The sequence below is a fragment of the Vulpes lagopus genome, chromosome 14, assembly GCF_018345385.1.
Source record: "Vulpes lagopus strain Blue_001 chromosome 14, ASM1834538v1, whole genome shotgun sequence".
NCBI lineage: Eukaryota > Metazoa > Chordata > Mammalia > Carnivora > Canidae > Vulpes > Vulpes lagopus.
This window is the reverse complement of record NC_054837.1, coordinates 7,123,695-7,142,959: the sequence shown is the minus strand read 5'-3', so window position 1 is coordinate 7,142,959 and position 19,265 is coordinate 7,123,695. Positions and strand designations below refer to the sequence as shown.

The 19,265-nt window shown below is 39.8% G+C and overlaps 1 protein-coding gene across 2 annotated transcripts; it reads right to left on the bottom strand.

Annotated features, from left to right (window-relative positions):
• Window positions 1–380: 380 nt before the first annotated feature.
• LIPJ (lipase family member J) lies at window positions 381–17,223 on the bottom strand. 2 transcript variants are annotated; one of them, XM_041729283.1, is made up of 11 exons: window positions 17,099–17,223; window positions 13,682–13,784; window positions 12,983–13,100; window positions 10,378–10,576; window positions 9,602–9,711; window positions 8,982–9,118; window positions 8,358–8,399; window positions 8,027–8,131; window positions 4,328–4,399; window positions 1,558–1,629; window positions 381–614 (listed from the first exon to the last, which is right to left on the bottom strand). In XM_041729283.1, the coding sequence occupies exons 1-11, from the start codon at window positions 17,155–17,157 to the stop codon at window positions 381–383; spliced, it is 1,251 nt and encodes a 416-aa protein (XP_041585217.1). In that variant the 5' UTR covers window positions 17,158–17,223. The 2 variants fall into 2 exon arrangements, with proteins under 2 accessions (XP_041585217.1, XP_041585218.1); XM_041729284.1 differs by lacking the exons at window positions 8,027–8,131; window positions 8,358–8,399.
• Window positions 17,224–19,265: the final 2,042 nt, after the last annotated feature.

The window sequence follows — 19,265 nt, the reverse complement described above, 5'->3', positions numbered from 1 at the left end:
AGAAAAATTAGCTTTCGTAACAGCAAGCTTTCTCCCAAACGCTTTTTATATCTTACATGCTCATATTTCTTTGAAAAAAAGAAAACAGCTTTCTCAAAAAAGTTATCCCTTGCAATTGAAAATGTTTCAGACTATGCTTTTAGTCACTTATATTACATCTAGACATTCAACAGCCTGCTTTGGGCTGAGTTACAATCCGTCACTTCCCCTTTATGGAATAAATGCCACTGATTTAACAAATAGAAGGCCTGGGGCAGCAAAACAAATAGGGAAAAAATCCAGACTTTATTTAAATAACTGAGAAAACATACAGAGCAAGAAAAAAATGATTGGATTTTAAGAGAAATTTTATAGCTCCTTCAACACCAAGTACCGTATCTTTATAGACTGCCTCGGATAATGTCAATGATTTCATGGTAAACTTGCTGATATACATCTAATCCGAACAAAAAGTCAATATGATTGTAGTAAGAAATAGTTTTATGGTAAATATGGTGTGTAATTTTAGAAAGCAAATTCTCCACGTCTTTAGGATCGGCCACCAAGTCATTGCCTCCATTCCAAGTTGCTGTTGACACATTCATGTCTGTCACATTATAAAATGGAGGAGAGGCCTAAATGCAAACGAGTAAAAATAAGACAGAAAATGATACATGGAAGGTGTTCTTTACTAATTTTTAAGTGATGAATTAATGCAATTATTAAATCAACTCAGTCTAAAATAATTACCACTAGGGAAGCAATGCATTTGAAAGAATCGTTATTATGATTTTCTACTTAGAAATAGATCAGATACAAATCAAAACGAGACAGTTTGCTCTAATTCAGGGTATGCAGACATTCCACAGAGATAATTTCACTTTTATTTATAAAGCATGAAGGTATTTTAATCAAAAGTTTCTGTGGCTGTGTAACTGGCAATATGCTTATTAATAAATAGCAAATATTGGCAGTCGAAGTTAAATCTGATCGTATTGATTTTTATCTTTCTACGATCAAAATTCTGGAGTTTTACACAAGCAGACCAGGTCAGGCATGGAGTTTAGTGAAGGCAGAAAAGTATGGTGAACAGGGAAACTTTGAAGACGACAGACAGGTTCTAATTCTTCAAGATTTCTGTCATCCTCCTCATACAATGTTTACCACCTTCTCATTGACTTTTATCTTCTCCCTCATTATTATGGGTTTGTCTTATCTTCCCAAATACAGTTAATAGTTTTAGGGTCAAGAACCATATTATGCCTTTTCTTTCTTCTTTAGCCAACCACAGAGCTATGCATATTATGCACACAGTGTTTCTTCTTGGGGGAGGATGAACTGCTCTACAGCCTGTAAACTTCCCCAGGCTCACCCAAGATATTTGTTGTTCAATCATACAGAAAACCTGGAAAAGCTCATTGGGTTGGATGTGACAATATGGATCCAAACCATGGCGATCCTCATCTGTTGGTCCTTCTCACTCTGTTGTCCTCTCGGACTTTACATGAGCCTTTTTCTGTAGCAACATCCTCTGAACTGATCAAAGGGATCATTTTTAGCCTATACATAATTATGTACCTGATTAAAATGAACCAAGTTCAGAGCAGGGCTGCCCCAATCAAAAGCTCTCAAGTGACTGGAATTAAAAAGCTGAAAGAAAAAAATTTAAAAGCAAGATGACACTCCTTTGTTTGTTACAGCGCAGCTGGTAAAGTGAGGTGCTCATGGACGTGCCGCCCATCTGTCCCCGGCCTGTTGGTCTAGGTGCAGGGGGATCTCCTCGCTCCTCCCTTCCTCTGTACAGGGCAAGAACTGGGAGTGGTGGGAGGTGGGAGGAGGGGAATCTACAGACTATGACTCTATCATCTTTATATAAATGCACAAATCCCCAAGGCCTTTTACCTTGTTAAAGGGGGCCTGTGTGCTTAGGGCTTCATCAGCCTTCCCCAGAAATCCTCAGCCCCACGCAGAGAGGTCAAAAGTGAGTGTCTACCGATGTCTGGGCGGCTTAGTCGGGTTGAGCGTCCAACTCTTGGTTTCCGCTCAGGTCCTGATCTCAGGGTTGTGAAATTGAGCCCCGCGATGGGCTTGGTTCTCAGATCAGAGTCTGCTTGAGAGTCTTCAACTCCCTTTGCCCCTCCCCCTGCTCTTTCTCTCTCTCTAAAATAATAAAGAAATCTTTCCCAAAAAAAGTGTCGAGGACGCAGGGCCCCTGGACTACAATGACACTTCCCTAAACACCCTTGCTTCAAACAACAGTGCTCCAGAGCATGTGCCAGAAGCCACCCCTTGTTTCACCCTCCATACTTATAGCCTCACCACCACTACCTGCTTTGAGCCTACTAGGTCTAATCTGATTGTGTCCATTTCCCCCCCTAATAATGTTTTCATTGCAGGAAGATTCAAAGTCTCAGGTTACCCATCTTCTCTGGGACTCTAATACACCCCGCATTTTACCTCCTCTCAAGTCCTCCCAACTCCTAAAACTCTCTCGACCATCTGGAATTCCATCGTTGGCCTGTATCTTAGAGCCTGCCTATGGGGCCCCTGGGTGGCTCAGTGGTTGAGTGTCTGCTTCAGCTCAGATCATGACCCCGGGGTCCTGGGATTGAGTCCCACATCAGATTGGGCTCCCTACGTGGAGCCTGCTTCTCCCTCTGCCTGTGTCTCTGCCTTTCTCTGTGTGTCTCTCATGAATAAATAAAAATGAAATCCAAAAACACAACCCACTACCCAATATCCCAAATCTCTGTATCTTGCTTTTCCATAGCTTCTATCCTCTTCTAAAGTTTTAATGATTTATTTATTTGCTATGTTTATTGTTTACTATCTGTGTATCTGCTACTAGAATGTAAGCTTAAGGAGGATAGGAATATTTATTTAGTATATATATATATATATAGATATATATATAGATATATACCCTGAGCATAGAATAGTACAGGGCACCTAGTAGGTGCTCAATAAATATTGTTTAAGTGGATGAATAAATGCAAACATTACTTAGATTTTCCTGACCTAGTTATTGTCAGGAATGACCTAAATCTAAAGATAAGTTAAAGATTTTTAATTATTTATCTCAAACAATCACCTAGGAGATTTAAACATTTTTAAATGAGAAAGCCCTTAAAGCATATCTCAATGATATTTTAAATTCCTAAGTATTTATTAAGTTTAAATAATACTCATAATCATCACCCTATTGAACTCTCATAATATTTTTGTTAGAGCATTATTGTTAACTCCATTTTTAAAATTAAGGAAATTGACTTTGTAAAGATTAAATGAGCTTGCCAATGAGGTTCAGAGAAAGGATTCAGTGTCTGATATTTTGATCTGAAGTATACTGTTCTTTCTACGGTATTATCCTGGCTCTCAACATTAAGATGATATTCACACTGGATTTTTTTTCATCATCAATATCATTCAACAAATGTTCTTTGCGCAGAACTCTTGGCCAAGTACAAAAGTGAGTAAAACTTGCTCATGGTCCTCATGGAGCTCATAACTTAACAGAGGAGGAAGTGTAGTCTAGTGAGAGGCGAGGCACTGGGACACCTGTGTTCTAGTCTTAGATGTTTTTTTAAAAGAAATAGCTCTGTCTATTTCTTTCTATTTCTTGACTTGGTCTTCGGCCAAGTCAAACGATGAACATGATTCCTTGATGATTCCTAGTCTACTATTCTGAATTAACATTTTCTCATTTGTAAAACAGAAAATAACTATATTTCTCTGATCATTGCTTAGGGTTAGAGGACCTAATAGATTATGATATTAACATAATTATACTATTAAGCAATCATTTCATTTTTTAAAGATTTTTTAAAATTTATGTATTCATGATTGACACAGATAGAGGAGAGAGAGAGAGAGAAAGAGAGTCAGAGACACAGGCAGAGGGAGAAGCAGGCTCCATGCAGGGAGCCTGACACAGGACCCGATCCCAGGACCCCAGGACCATGCCCTGGGCCAAAGGTAGGCGCTAAACCACTGAGCTACCCAGGGATACCTGCAATCATTTCATTTTATCCTAAATTTATCATACTATGGTAATGGGATAACTCCTAGAATGATGGCATAAACCATGAGTAGTATAAATAAAATCATACTAAAATGTACTTGAAGGGATCCCTGGGTGGCGCAGCGGTTTGGCGCCTGCCTTTGGCCCAGGGCGCGATCCTGGAGACCCGGGATCGAATCCCACGTCGGGCTCCCGGTGCATGGAGCCTGCTTCTCCCTCTGCCTGTGTCTCTGCCTCTCTCTCTCTCTCTGTATGACTATCAAAAATAAATAATTAAAAAAAAAATAAAATAAAATAAAAAAATAAAATGTACTTGAAAAGTTTTACCTGACTCCAGTGTACCATATTTTGAATAGATGTCCCTGCTGGGTTTTGTGACATATACACATCCACACGACTCTGAGGGGTGAAAAAATTATTTTTATACTTAGTCCAACCAGAGAAAGCATGATGTTCAACATTTACTATACTAAATAATTTCAATAAAATGAAAAATTCTTTTTAAATAAATAGTATCAATAAAAAGAGATAAAATTTTATTTTAATCAAATACATTTATTTGTATATACAAATAAATACACTTACTGAATGTGTAATTTTTGTATTAATGTAGAAGCTATTTTTGGATTTCTAGGTTATGTAATTGTCATCCTATACAGAAATCAATCAAGACTCTTAGGACTCACACACACACACACACACACACACACTCCTTTTGAAGGCACTGAAGAACTGAAAAGATAGAAAGAAAATACTAGGAAAAATGGGGGGGTAAAAAAGAACCACTCAAAAAAGCAAAGGACTGAATCCAGTTTTTCCTTCAAGTTATTTGTCAATTGCTGAAGATCTGAAGTTTCATTTTGAGATTAGCTCAAAATCAGCCCCGGGCCTCCCAAGGGCAGTTAGGAGATTTAAAAAGAAACCCTCTCCATGATTAACTGGGGTCCGAAGTTCTACACACTCCCAGTGAAGCCATCAGCAACACAACAGCCTTCACGTCCATCCACCATCTAGGTTCCTATTGCCTACAAGGTCCCTGGGAGCCCCCCTCAGTGAAAAAGACATACAATGTCAATGTTATCCTATCAAAATCTCAGCAAGTTATCTTAAGAATATCAACAAACTGCTTCTAGGACAGAGAGGCAGAAGACCCAGAGCAGCCAACACAATATGGGAAGGGAAGGACAACGTTGGGGGCCTGACACAACTTGAAGATGTGCTATGAACCTACAGTGATCCGCACTGTGGTATTGGTGAAAGAAGAGACAAATAGATCCACAGAATGGAACAGAGTGCCCCAAAATAGACCCCCCCAAATATAGTCAACAGATCTTTGACAACAGAGAAAGGGCAATACAACAGAGAAACAATAGTCTCTTCAATAAATGGTGTCGGAACAACTAGCTGACCATATGCAATAGGGAAAACAAAAAACAAACAAACAAACAAAAGAATCGAGATACATACCTCACACCCTTCACAAGACTTAACTCAAAATGGAACACAGACCTAAATGTCAATCTCAAAACTATGAAACTCCTAGAAGAGAATCTAGTTGGCTTTCGGTCTTGTGATGACTTTTTCGATAAAACATCAAAGGGACAATCTAAGAAAGAAGTAACTGACAAAGGGTTGCAGAAGGGAGAGAAGGGTAAGGGGATGGGGTAACTGGGTGACAGGCATTAAGGAGGGCACATGATGAGATGAGCACTGGGTGTTATATTTTGTTGGCAAATTGAATTTAAATAAAATAGTTTAAATAAAGAAGTAACTGACAAGCTGGACTTGATTAAAGTTAACATCGTCCACTTTACAAAACACAATATCAAGAGAATTAGAAGATAGGCCACAGACTGCAAGAAAGTATTTGCAAAAGACATACCTAGGAAGGACTGTTACCCAAAACGTACAAAAACTCTTCAAACTCAACAATGAGAACACAAACGACCTGATTTTAAAATGGGCCTAAGACTTAGATGCTTCACTGAGTAGATATTTAGGTAGCAGATGACCACGGGAAGATGCTCCACGTTATATGTTATCAAGGAAACGCAATTTAAAAGAACAATGAGACACTGCTACGTACGTATGAAAATGACAAAAGTCCAAAACACTGACAGCACCACATGCTGGTGAGGATGTAGAGATATCATTCACCGCCGCTGGTGATGCAAAATAGAGCAACCACTTTGGAAGACAGTGGGGTGGTCTCATAAAATAAAGTGTATCCATAGCATACAATCCAGCAATCATGCGCCTTAGTATTTAGCCAAACAAGTCAAAAACTTATGTTCACACAAAATCTGCACGTGGATGTTTATAGCGCTTTATTCCTAATTGTCAAAACTTGAACCCAAATGTCCTTTTAGTGAGTGGATAGGTAAACAGAGGTACATCCAGACAATTGAATATTTTTCAGCACTGGAAGTAAATGAGCCACCCAGCCATGGAAAGACACAGAGGAACCTTAAATCTTTGCTACTAAGTGGAAGAAGGCCATCCGAAAGGGCTACACACTGTATAATTCCAACTATGTGACATTCTGGAAAAGGCAAAAATGGGGAGACAGTAAAAAGATCAGTGGTGTTGCCAGGAGTTGAGTGTTAGAGGGATGAATAGGTGAAGCACAAAGGATTTTTAGGGTAGTGAAACTTCCTATGTGACACTGTAATAGTAGATACATGTCATTATACATTTGAAAAACCCATAGAATGTGGAAACCCAGAGCGACCATACTGTAAACTACGGATTTGGGGTACTCATGATGTGTCGATGTAGGTTCATCAGTTGTAACAAATGTACCACCTGGTGGTAACTGCCCAGCCCAAGCTCATCTAGATTTTGTCCTGTGTCATCTTCTTGGAGCTTTCTAGTCTCACATTTCATCTTTAGGTCTATGATCCAAATTTGAGTTAATTTTGTGAAGTATAGGAATAAGGTTTGTGTCTGGGTTCATTTTTTTGCATGTGGATGTCCAGTTGTTCTGATACTGTTGGTCTACAGACGCTATGGTTTTTCTATTGCACTGCCTTTTGTCCTGTGTCGAGGATCTGTTGATGATATTTATGGGGCTCTAGATCTGGGCTCTCTGTTCTGTTCCATTGATCTTGTTTCTTCTTTCATGAACCCCACACTGTGAGGTTTAATAATAAGTCTTGAAGGTCAATAGTATCAGTCCTCCAACTTTGCTCTTTCCCTTCAATACTGTGTCGGTTACTCTGGGTTTTGCTTCTGCCTATAAACTTTAGAAGTCATCTGTCAATATCCTTAAACTAGCTTGCTGGGATTTTGATTGGGATTGCACTGAACCTGTGGACTAAGTTGGTAAGAACGGACATCTTGACAACTTCTCTTTCTTTGAATGAATAAATTGGTTCTCGCTGAGAAATCATTAAATGGTACAGGTGCAGGAGCCAACCTGGAGTCTAAATGCCACAGCTGCTTCTGCTAAATCTGGGTTTTTAATTTAATGTGCTGAACAAGTCTTAGAATGAATGCCTGCATCTGTAACAGCATCTATGCACAGGCAGTCCATATGGCCTTGGGAATAGTAGCCTGAGTACCTAAACAGTCTCCCACTCCAGGGATCTTGATGAACGCTGGAAGCGTGTAAGATAACCAGCAGGCACTAATGTTGATTACAAAAGGGTCAACAAGAAAAGGTAGGAGTATTAGGAAGCAGGATATAAGGGCAGGACAACTTACATATAAGAAACTTTGGGAAACTAACACCCAATAGGAACGGCCAATAAAGATACCCATCATAGCACCTCCCTCTGTCCTCTACAGAGAAAAGACAGGTGTGAACACAAAATAATCCCAGAATGCTAATTCTGATTAGGTTCAGGGTGTTGGTCTAGTCACAAAACCAGAAAGGCTAAGAATCTATTAGTGTATGTGGATAAATCATAAAAAATGACACACCAGGCATGAAGTAAGTACTTTTAAGAGTTGCTTTCTAATAATTGACAAAATACATTTCATTTTTTTTTGACGAAATACATTTCAAATTCAACTTGTTCTCACCATATTTAAGTTCTCCAGGTCACATCCATACATCATAAACAAGATATCACGGCAAATCTTACCAATAATCTTCAGCGGACACAGCTTTGAACCAACAAATCTTTTTTTTTTTTTTAATTTTTTTTCCTTTTTTTTAAAAATTTTTATTTATTTATGATAGTCACAGAGAGAGAGAGAGAGAGAGGCAGAGACACAGGCAGAGGGAGAAGCAGGCTCCACGCACTGGGAGCCCGACGTGGGATTCGATCCTGGGTCTCCAGGATCACGCCCTGGGCCAAAGGCAGGCGCTAAACCGCTGCGCCACCCAGGGATCCCAACCAACAAATCTTTTAAATGAGGTATTAGGGAGGAAGTCTTTGCTGCCAAAAAAAGTCTGCAAAACAGATTCACTCTATTCATATTTGGAAGACCAAAATAATTAATCAAGAAATGGTGTGATGAAGTCATTATATTTATAATCAAATGCACTGTCTCCCATTAGTTTAAAACATTTAAATTAGGGAGGTGCCTGGGTGTGGCTCAGTCATTTAGGTGGTTGACTCTTGATTCTGGCTCAGGTCATGATCTCAAGGTTGGGAGATCGAGACCCAGGCCGGGCTCTGGGCTCAGTGCAGTCTGCTTGTCCCTCTCCCTGCCCCCACCCTCCTGTTCAGTTGTATGCTCTCTCTCTCTCAAATAAATAATTCCATAAAATCTTTTAAAAACCATTTAAATTAAGGACAAAACTTGAAAGCAGGAGATAGAGATAAGTTGACTATTGGATTTTCCTTCACAATGAGATGTCCAAAGGTATTATGAGTACTATCCTACTATTCCTTTGTAAAAACAAAGAATCCAGTGTCAATGAAACCAAAAAATTAAATTCATGTGAATATAGTCAAGACCTTTTATTTTGAAAGGACAAAATTATTGTCACTCTGGATTGTCAACTATGAGAAGGAAAGGAATAACATACCTTTATCAATGACCTCCACCTGTATGCCATTTTAATTAAAGGGCTGTTTGAATTTTTAATAGAAAAAACTGGAGCTAAGGCAAAAAAGACTTTGATTCTTCCAGCGATCTTTGGAATTGTAGAAAATGTTATGAAAGCTGGAAGAAAATAAGACAGAAATGAACGATTCTTACGCAATCACTGGCATGTAAGAAACGACATCATGGCAAGTAAGAGTGCATTCGGTATGCTCCCACCAATTCATTGACTCATTCATTTCTTAATTCCCTTATCAAACAAGTGCCAATCGCCCAGCCTGAGACATGCACATTGATCACAATATGATGCTGATGATTAGTATTAAAAACAATGTATATTTTTTATATTCCCCAAATGAATGAGACCATATAATGTTTGTCCTTCTCCGACTGACTTACTTCACTCAGCATCAAACCCTCTAGTACCATCCACGTCGAAGCAAATGGTGGGTATTTGTCGTTTCTAATGGCTGAGGAATATTCCATTGTATAAAAAATAGTGAAAGGGAATAAAGGGGAAAGGAGAAAAAATGAGTGGGAAATATCAGAAAGGGAACTCTCTGGAGCTCCCCACTCAGCGCGACGACAATCCCCCGGGCCTACCGATGCTGGTGCCTTGGGAGTGGCCTACATAAAAGATTCCCTCCTGTCCCGTGTGCCGCACGATGAAGTTGATCGAGGCCGGCAGGTCGTATTTTGCCATCTCATCAAAACTACAACAGAAAAAGGGAAATTGGAATCCCCTTGCCACTGATGCGATGCTAACACCTGAAGGTCATGACCCGGGGAGGGAAGGAGAATAGGTGGCGCTGGGACTCAGCCAGCTGGGCTTGAACTCCTGATAGCCGCTCAGGCCGGCAGCTCAGGGTCCTGTGATCGAGCCCCCGTCAGGTCTGCGCTGGCCGTGGGGTCCGCTGAGATCCGTCCTCTCCCTCGGCCCTTCCCTCCACCCCTCTTGTGCATTAATGTACCTACTGAATAAAGACCTCTGGGAGAACAGAGTCAAGGAAAGAAAAAGCCTCCAAGGTAGTCTTATAAAGAGGCTGTTTATTCTGTGCGCAAGGAGATAAACATATATTTATAGGTTATGGGGTGAAAGAAAACAGTTGGGGGGGGCCAACAAAATGATTAATGCCAATAAAAGTTACTGATTAAAAGTGAGGAACGTCCTAAAATCACACAAGTACTCTAATTTTCAAGCCAACATTTGCATAAGTTTGTGATGGTCCGTGAAAAGACCTGATGGAGAGAAGACACTTCTACTTTACTTCGTTTGAAAACAAAATGCAAAAAAAAAAAAAAAAAGAAAAAGAAAACAAAATGCAATACTTCACACACTTATAAAATAAGGTGAAAAACATTACTGATATCATTTGTACCTGAAGGCCCAGAATTCTTTGGAATTGGTGTTTAGGTACGTGTGTTTCCGGGACCAGGTTGTCCCTCTGCTGTTCCCCATCCACACGTCATAACCGGCATCTGCCAGAATGAAGCCCAGGCTGTTGTTAGGGAGATTTGAAATCCAGCTGCTGGCAGATGTGAACAGGCCATGTTGCAAGTATACAACCAGTCTCTGAGCTAGGGGAAAAAAAATGCAGAAAATTTCTTTTTAAATTTTGTGGTATCTGCACAAGCATCTCCTCTGAAATTCAAGCTTCTAATACATGACGTTGGAAGCTTTAAAGAAAATTTAAAAAATTTTCTACTGTATAAATAGGGTGAATCACCCATGTTTAATCCCATCGTACGTCAGAGTCGGTTAGCACAGATAACTGAAGAATTTTTTCAAGCGACCAGGTGCACGATGCGGTCACGTTTCATTTCTCTCTCCCCCTCTCTCTGCTCGCTCCCTCTCTCTCTCAAACAATGTAAAATAAAATGAAATAATAAAAACAATCAGATGTATATGAGTGCCCACATTGCTATCAGATATGTGATTATTCTAATCCTTAAAAGTTCACGTCTCTTCGCAGGCTTCTGATAGAGAATGAGGAGGGGACGATATATTTGGGATTCCCATGATCACCAGGACACCTTTTGTCCGTCCCAGGCCTGTGCCCCGGCAGCTGTGCAAAGACCAGGGTGTGACTGGTCAGGGGCGCAGTACCCTTCCAGAGAAGGCTGGTCTTGCCCCATCAGAGGTGCAGCTGGGCGGGCGGCCACGGGTGGTGCCACCGCGGCGCTGGCATCAGCTGCAGTGGCTCGTGTGGTTCTTTGTTCCCTTGGCCTCCCTCTTGTAGGCTTCCCAGGAACGGGGCCTGCCACACCCGGTAGCCCTGTGCTGGGTGAAGCGTGCAGGATGTGACAGACCCAGGGTCTGGGGGAGGCAGCAGGTGCACCCTGCTGTCCTGGGGGCGCACCTGCCTCCTCCCGGGCAGCGGGGCTGGGCTGGCTGCCCTGGGCGCCCCTTCCAGGTGCTCCTCGGAGTTGCCTCTCCCTGTGCCCCCCCCGGCCAAGGGGCAGCCCCTGAACCCACCAGAGCATCTACCCACCAGTGGCCTTGGGCAATGACTAACCCGTGCGGCGATTCCACCCAAGCCCCCCGGCTGCAAGGTGGGGCCCTGGGCCCGCGCCCCCTGCCCTGCCCTGGGCCCGCGGGCCTTCTCCGAGGGCACAGCCGAGTGACCGCAGGCGCCGGGATCCGGTCTCCCGCCTGGCTTCCTGATGGCTCCGAAGCACCCCACTGTATCTTTAAAATTACCTCTCAATATGTTATTATAGTATTCATGAAATCAGGTCAGACGCTGAAAAATGATGACTATAATTATGTCAGACCTAGGTGAACGTTTTATGTCCAGCCGCCGTGACCTTTATAGGGACACAGAATGACATTGATCAAAGTTGCTTCAAGTTAGCATCTTCCCTGAAATGCACTTTAATGTTTAAAACGAGAACTTAAAAGGGTATTTTATGCTACGAGAAACATTCTTTTCAGGGAGACAATCTAAAGAGAAAGCCTAAAATAAAATAAAATAAAATAAAATAAAATAAAATAAAATAAGAAAAGGCTGGCTTTTATTTGAGCAATCAGATGAAGAAGCAAAAGGGATCAGGACGCGTTGTGCTGGGAAGCGGCCGATACTGGATCAGAGCCCTAGTGATGAAAGGAGGGCCTGATGCTTGTGAGCGCACCTGCGGATGGTGATGCACCTGTCGCGGGCCAGGGGATCGCGGCTGCACCACCCGGGCCCCTCTGCCATTACTGGAGGAGCCGGGCAAGGCCCGGCCGGGAAGGACCCTCTAGCCAGCCATTTATCAGACCTATGCAGACTGGGGCCGGGCACCACGTGTAACCCTTCGCAAAACAAAGAGATGTAGAGAATCCATACGTGTGAGTAAAGCGGCCACAGAGAACGTTTAGAATAGCTTGTGTTCCACGACGCTGAAACCAGCCTGTCAACAGGAAGCCACGGAGAGTGGTCCCTCCAGAAGGGAGGCACATAGGGCCCCCGGGGGGCTCGGCGATGGGCATCTGCCTTGGGCCCGGGGCGTGACCCCGGGGTCCTGGGATCAAGTTCCGCATCGGGCTCCCCGCAGGGAGCCTGCTTCTCCCTCTGCCTGTGTCTGTCTGGGTCTCTCATTATTAATAAATAAATAAAATATTTTTAAAAAGAGAGGGGATCCCTGGGTGGCTCAGCGGTTTGGTGCCTGCCTTTGGCCCAGGGCGTGATCCTGGAGACCCAGGATCGAGTCCCGCATTGGGCTCCCTGTGTGGAGCCTGCTTCTCCCTCTGCCTGTGTCTCTGCCTCTCTCTCTCTCTCTCTCTCTCTCTCTCTCTCTCTTTCTCTCTCTCTATGTCTATCATAAAAAAAAGAAAAAAAAAACTAAAAAAAAAAAAAAGAGAGAGAGAGAGAGGCCTGAAGAGACATGTCCGTGCACGTAATCTTTACATCCTTTTCTTGTCCAAAACTCACTGAGAGGAAACGGAAAAGTTAAGAACCCCAGGCCCAGGGAGTCGCCAGTTTGTTCGGAATTGAATCTTACTTGAGTTGTCATTGTTTGTCTTCCCGTAAGGAATTCTATAAAGGCCGAGGACGTAACCGTCTTCAGTTACAATATCGTACACTTCATCCGGGTAGCCCCAATAGGAAATGATTTGGCTCTTGATAAACAGAAAAAAAGAAGCTGTTTAGGATAAGATAGCTGGTCAGTAATGTAACCTGATATCAATCTGACCTATTAATGTAATAATGGACCTTTGTATTGTCTCTCAAGCTCGCGACTAATTTTTTTTCCTGCTAGTTCGCTGATCCGTTCAGTAGCAGCTATTTTAGAACACCTGCCAAACATCAGTCCTACACATTACTAGTTTTCTAACTACTAATCACTCAGACTTTGACCTACTCAGCCATATGCAATTTTAAAATATACGTTGACCCACGAATGTTTGCATGTCTATGCTCATAGCTGAGCTTAGATCTGAAATCTGTGTGTACGTGCATGCACGCAAAAGGGAATTTGTAAGTCCTGCATAAAGGTGTTTGAATATATTTCCATATATTTTCATCCGGGGATGATATAAGGCTGAAGGGGAACCTGGCAGCTACAGAAGAGTAATGGGGACTATTAGTTGACCCGTATGGAAAGATTTAAATGCAGAAATATATTAAAATAAAAGCCTCCTCCCCCCAATTAAGGAGTAGCGTTTACCAGCAGCTTAGCATTTATTTCCTAGCAACTTACAATGTTCATGTTCACTTCAGGGTTCCCAGATCGAAAGACAGCTTGGGTAGTTCCCAGAAGGAAAACCAAAGACATCACTCTGAAAAGGAAGGACATGTGGGACCTACAGAGAGAAGGAGATGCTAATACTATTAAAATGGCAGCAAGTGATACCATTCGACTGTTGAACTAAATCTCTGAGTTAGGGAATATTTCCTTTTTCAGCTCAGAAAACCAAAGCTCTGAAAAATTAACTTGTCCAAGGACGTACAATGTGTAATTGGCAGCAAGATTCCAATTCATTCCTGCTTCAGGCCCAGATCCATGCTCTTCCCACTACCCTCTTTTGTAGCACAAACCCCTCTGTGGGGTTTCCATTATAGACCTGTTTAGCCCAGTTCCAAAAGCTTTATCCTACATTGTAAGTTGATATCTGAATTAATGATGTAATAATACTTACCAGACTAATATTTATTTAAAATATATTTAAAGGTTGTTGGGTTTTGGGGGGGGGGGATGGGGGATGGGTGAAGAGATTAGGAAGCTTGGATCACTTAACTTTTATCTAGCCTCTCAGCATCTAGATTTTATTGCCTACAGAAATGGGAATTTTGACAAAATCCTAAATTCTGGGAAGCTGGGACTCTTTAAGTTCTTTCTAAAAAAGTAAGAAACCAGGGAACCACCAAGATCACTACCCACATTCTCTCTCCAAAAACATGGAGCTCATGGCCTTGTACAATAAACCAGGCACTATACCTGGAAGGACATTATGCAGAGTTTATAAAACGTCTGGCTCTGCCACTCACAAGCTTTGGGACTTAAAGGAAATTGCTTAACCTCTCTGAGCATCAGTTTCTCCACCGATAGTATGTGAATAACAGCTACTCCTCTGGGCTGTGATAAAACTTAAATTTGGTAAATGTGAGATGATGCTTTGTTAGTAGGATGCTAGTCACATAGCTGACATTTAATACATATTAGATTTCTTCACTTAAGAGAACAAACGAACACCAGCAACTTAGAGAAATAATTTACATACAAATAATTGTGTGTGTCTTTCCTATACATTTGGTTAGGTTTAGTCTCCAGTGCGATAATTTAACAATTTGCTGTAAAGTAGCTACACTTGAAAGTTCTAAACTCCATGTATTTGCTAATTGAAAGCTTTCATTTATGGAAACTGGGCTTTCCCCCTTTTGGTCTAGGTTTGTATTGTATTTGGTATAATGTGTGTGCTCTTTAGGGAAGGCAAAAAGCAAATTTTAAAACATTATCACCAAGTTTTTCTACCAAAGAAGAGAGAGAAATTTGCTAATGTAAGTGCATTAGAAAAGCATTTATAGCATCTGCAGTCACAATCTAGATACTCTTCTTTGGAGATGTTCTTGGAAAAGTGGTCGTTGGGTGGGTGGCAAGGCTACTTGGTTCTCCAATCTCTCTAGTTTCTTGGAAACTGTCCATAGTACACCAATACTGAAGCTCACTGTGTATACAGGCCTTGTTTCCTAGCAGAGAATTTAAAGTTCTTCGCAGTGTGGCTGGAACAAGTGCAGCATTTATCACCCAGAATGAGAAACTTTTGAAAACGAACTGACATTAATAATTAACTTGGAAAACAGGCGTAAACTGAACTGTCAGAATATGCAGGGCTTATTTCTGGCTCTCTTTTCTGTTCCCTTGGTTATGTGTCAGAATTTATGCCAGTAAAACACTGTTTAGATGATTGAAGCTGTGTGGCAAGTTTTGAAATCAGTAAGTGTGAAACCTTCGAGTTGGTTCTTTTCATTGGAATTCTTAACCCAAGAGATTAGTACTTTTTTTTTTTTATTGTTCCATCCCACTTTGTGATACATATTGAAAAATGCGTGTGCTCGGTTTTCTGAAGCAGACTTTATAATAAGGTGTCATGGATACAGTTGTCAAAAATCACTCATATGCATATGCAAATGCTAAGAATGATGGTCAGCTTCCATAACTCTTGAAAGAAATAGAAAACAATGAGTCTTGTGATTTTTATCCAAGCTCATTCATTGAGTCATGGATGATTTTTATTTATTTATTTATTTATTTATTTATTTATTTATTTATTTTTAAATAAATTAATTTTTTAGTGGTGTTCAATTTACCAACATACAGAATAACACCCAGTGCTCACATGGATGATTTTTAAAAGATTGAGTGTATTGTCAACTCTAATTCAAGAGTGCCCTGAAATAAAAGTAAAACTTATCAAATATCCAGTAGTCAAAGAAAAAAAATGATGGCAGTGTGCCTTAATCTTTTCTCATCAATATGATGGAGGAAAAATGCTCATTTATTACCTTATTAATGTACTACAAATTATGTTTAAGTGGAAGCTTTCCATAATGCCTATCAATAATAATGACCTCACATTTTCCTAACAAGAATCAATATATGGATTTATTTCTAACTAATAGCATTATATAAAGTAGCTCCAAAAAAAACTGAAAGAACACTTTGTGTGATACTGATAAATTTAGAGTTTCTTTTAAACTCTAAGATGAATATGATATTAATAAGACTAATTAACATAAGCTTTCAAATTAACTTTGGACAGGTGAATTTTTAAATTGACATACTACTTCAAAGTCAAATTAATTCTCCTAAAATTTTTTTAATTGTCAAAGTAGATGCAAATTTGTAAGAAAAATAATTTATTGGTAGTGAATTCGGTTGCTGAACAACTTTGAAGTATGATTGAACACCTTGGATATGTGACATTACTCTTTTAAGCATGAATTTTATGAAATCTGAACATAGACCAAGTATGTCTGATAAAAAATTTAGCTCCCAAATTGACATTTTTATAGGAGTAAATTACACACTGGATTTTAAAGGCTTAAAACAAAAAATGTAAAATATCTCAATAATTTTATAATATTTGCATGTTGAAATGATACTCTGAATATAACAGGTCACTATTAAAGTCATACAGATGTTGTAGAATTAGTAATTCCTACCCCAATAAAGTGTTACTATTACCTGCAAACTTTGTACTTAACACAGCGGATTATCATGTCATTTTAAGTTGATCACCATAATTTTCCATTTATGCTGGCTGCCTGGTGAAATACTATTCCATGGACCAATCACTGGTGCTTTGCTCTGTTTAGGGCAAACTTTTATAAGATATTAAAGATGAAAGTAGAATGGAAAAATTGAGTTTTGTACAAGAACATTAAAATTCAAGGCAACTAAGACTTTAAATAATAATTTTTAAAGATTATCACCCAGTTAGCAAAAGTACTTAAAATATGAAGGTACCAAATCTGTATTATTAATAATACCCAGCTATTCTAAATATAATTCTCTAAAAGCTGGTTTTGAGGGTTATTTTTCTTCAGCCTCTGGCATTAAACTGATTAATTTGACTCTAGATCTACCCCACAACAATGAAAGACATTACAACCATACCTCTCTGTTCTTGTTGATTTTAGGTGCTTAACATATGTATCTTCAAAGTAGTCAATCATAGATAGTGTTCCTTTTAGCAAAAGTTGCTAAACAGAGTCATAAGGAAGCCAAAAAAATATTATTCTAGAAGAAAAAATAAAATGAAACTTTAACTTCAGTGCAATATCAAATCCAACCTTCTATCATTTTTTAAGCTACTTTCCCATATGCAAAATGAGAGCACATTTACAATGGTTATTAGGGTAGTTTCTCACTGCCTTCAGTTTGAAAAAAAAATAAAATTACTAAGACATGATTCCAATGCTCTGAAAAACCTGAAATAGGTTTCTGTTCTTCCTCCTGGCAGTTACTGCAGCAACAGCAATGAGTTTTAAGTATATATGTATGGTTGGTGTAAAGCACATAAAATATAGAAGCAATAGTCTTAAAAGTATTGCTAGGTTTTGAAGATTTATCCCTAAGGACAACATGAGCAAGTTTTTAATTTTTTACTCAAGCCATATGATAAGAAGAATGACATTATTTGAAGTCGCCTAAGATCATCTTAAAATGTATATTGTAAACCCTAAGGAGACCACCAAAAATGTCTTAAGAAGTATAAATAATAAGCCAATAAATGAGATTAAATGGAATAATAATAAATGCTCAGTTAAACCCAGAGAAGTAAAAAAGAGATAAAGAACATCTAAGCGCAGCAGCAACTTGGTAGATCTTAATCAATAATCACCTTATATGCAAATGGTCTCAGTACACTAGGTAAAGACAGAGACTGTCAGATTAAATTTTTAAAAAGCAGGACTGAACTGTATGAGCATACAGTACAAGAAATTCATGTTAAACACAGATACTTAAGTTAAAAGGGTAGATCAAAATATACCAAAAGAAGGCTGGACTAATTATGTTAATTTCAAACAAAGTTGAATCAGAAAAAGGAATGCTAAAAAAAAGAAAGAAAAAAAGAAAAATGCTATTATAAAGAGGAAGTTTACCTAATGATATGGAGTCAATTCTCCAAGATGATACAATAATCCTAAATGTCTATATCTCTAACAACAAAGACTTAAATATATAAGGTAAAAACTGATAGATCTGGGAAGAGAAAGAGATAAGTCTGCAACTATTTTTGGTGATTTCCACTCTCCTTTTTTGGTAATTGGTAGAATGAGTAGACAATAAATTAGCAAGGATATAGATAACCTGAAAAATACTATCAACCAACTTGAGTTAATTGACATGTATAAAACATTCTATACAAGAGCAGAATACATATCCATCATCACCATACAAGAAACATTCACCAACAGTCTGCCCCATAGAAAAGACCCATAGAATCCATACAAAGTTTGTGAGCCGTAACAAAACTGAGCTAACAGTCAATAATAAGAAGGTATCCTAGAAAGTACCCAAATACTTGGAAATTAAGTAACACATTTCTTTTTTTTTTTTAATTTTTATTTATTTATGATAGTCACAGAGAGAGAGAGAGAGAGAGAGGCAGAGACACAGGCAGAGGGAGAAGCAGGCTCCATGCACCGGGAGCCCGACGTGGGATTCGATCCCGGGTCTCCAGGATCGCGCCCTGGGCCAAAGGCAGGCGCCAAACCACTGCGCCACCCAGGGATCCCAAGTAACACATTTCTATCTAAATAACCTGTAGTTCAAAGAAGAGCAAAATTTGAAAATATTTTGTATTAACTGACAATGAAAATACAGCACATCAAAATTTGTGAGATGCAGCTAAGCTGTACTTAGAAGACAATCTATAGCAGTGACTGCTTATGTGAGAAAATAAGAAAGATAAGAAAAAATCAGTAGCTGAAGTTCTACAGAAGGAGTAGGAAAAAATGCCCAACTCTCAGTCTTCCCCTAAATGAGGTCTATTTGCATACTTCAAAAGCTTCAGCCTGAGGGTCAGGCTTCTAATTTAGCAGATGTGTAGGGGCTGACTGTATCCTCCCCAGAGATCATGGAAGTGTCTGGGCACCTCCCCTGCTTTCTCTCTAGCCCGCTGCAAGTTGCCAGTATCTCCCCAGAGGAGGCTGGGACACATATCTAGCACCCCAGCTCTTGTGGTTGCCTCTTGAGGGACAGGCCTCTGGATTGTTTGGCTCTGATAACAAATGGGATTTACTTTTAAAAACCCCACAGGACAGTAGCAAACAAAGAA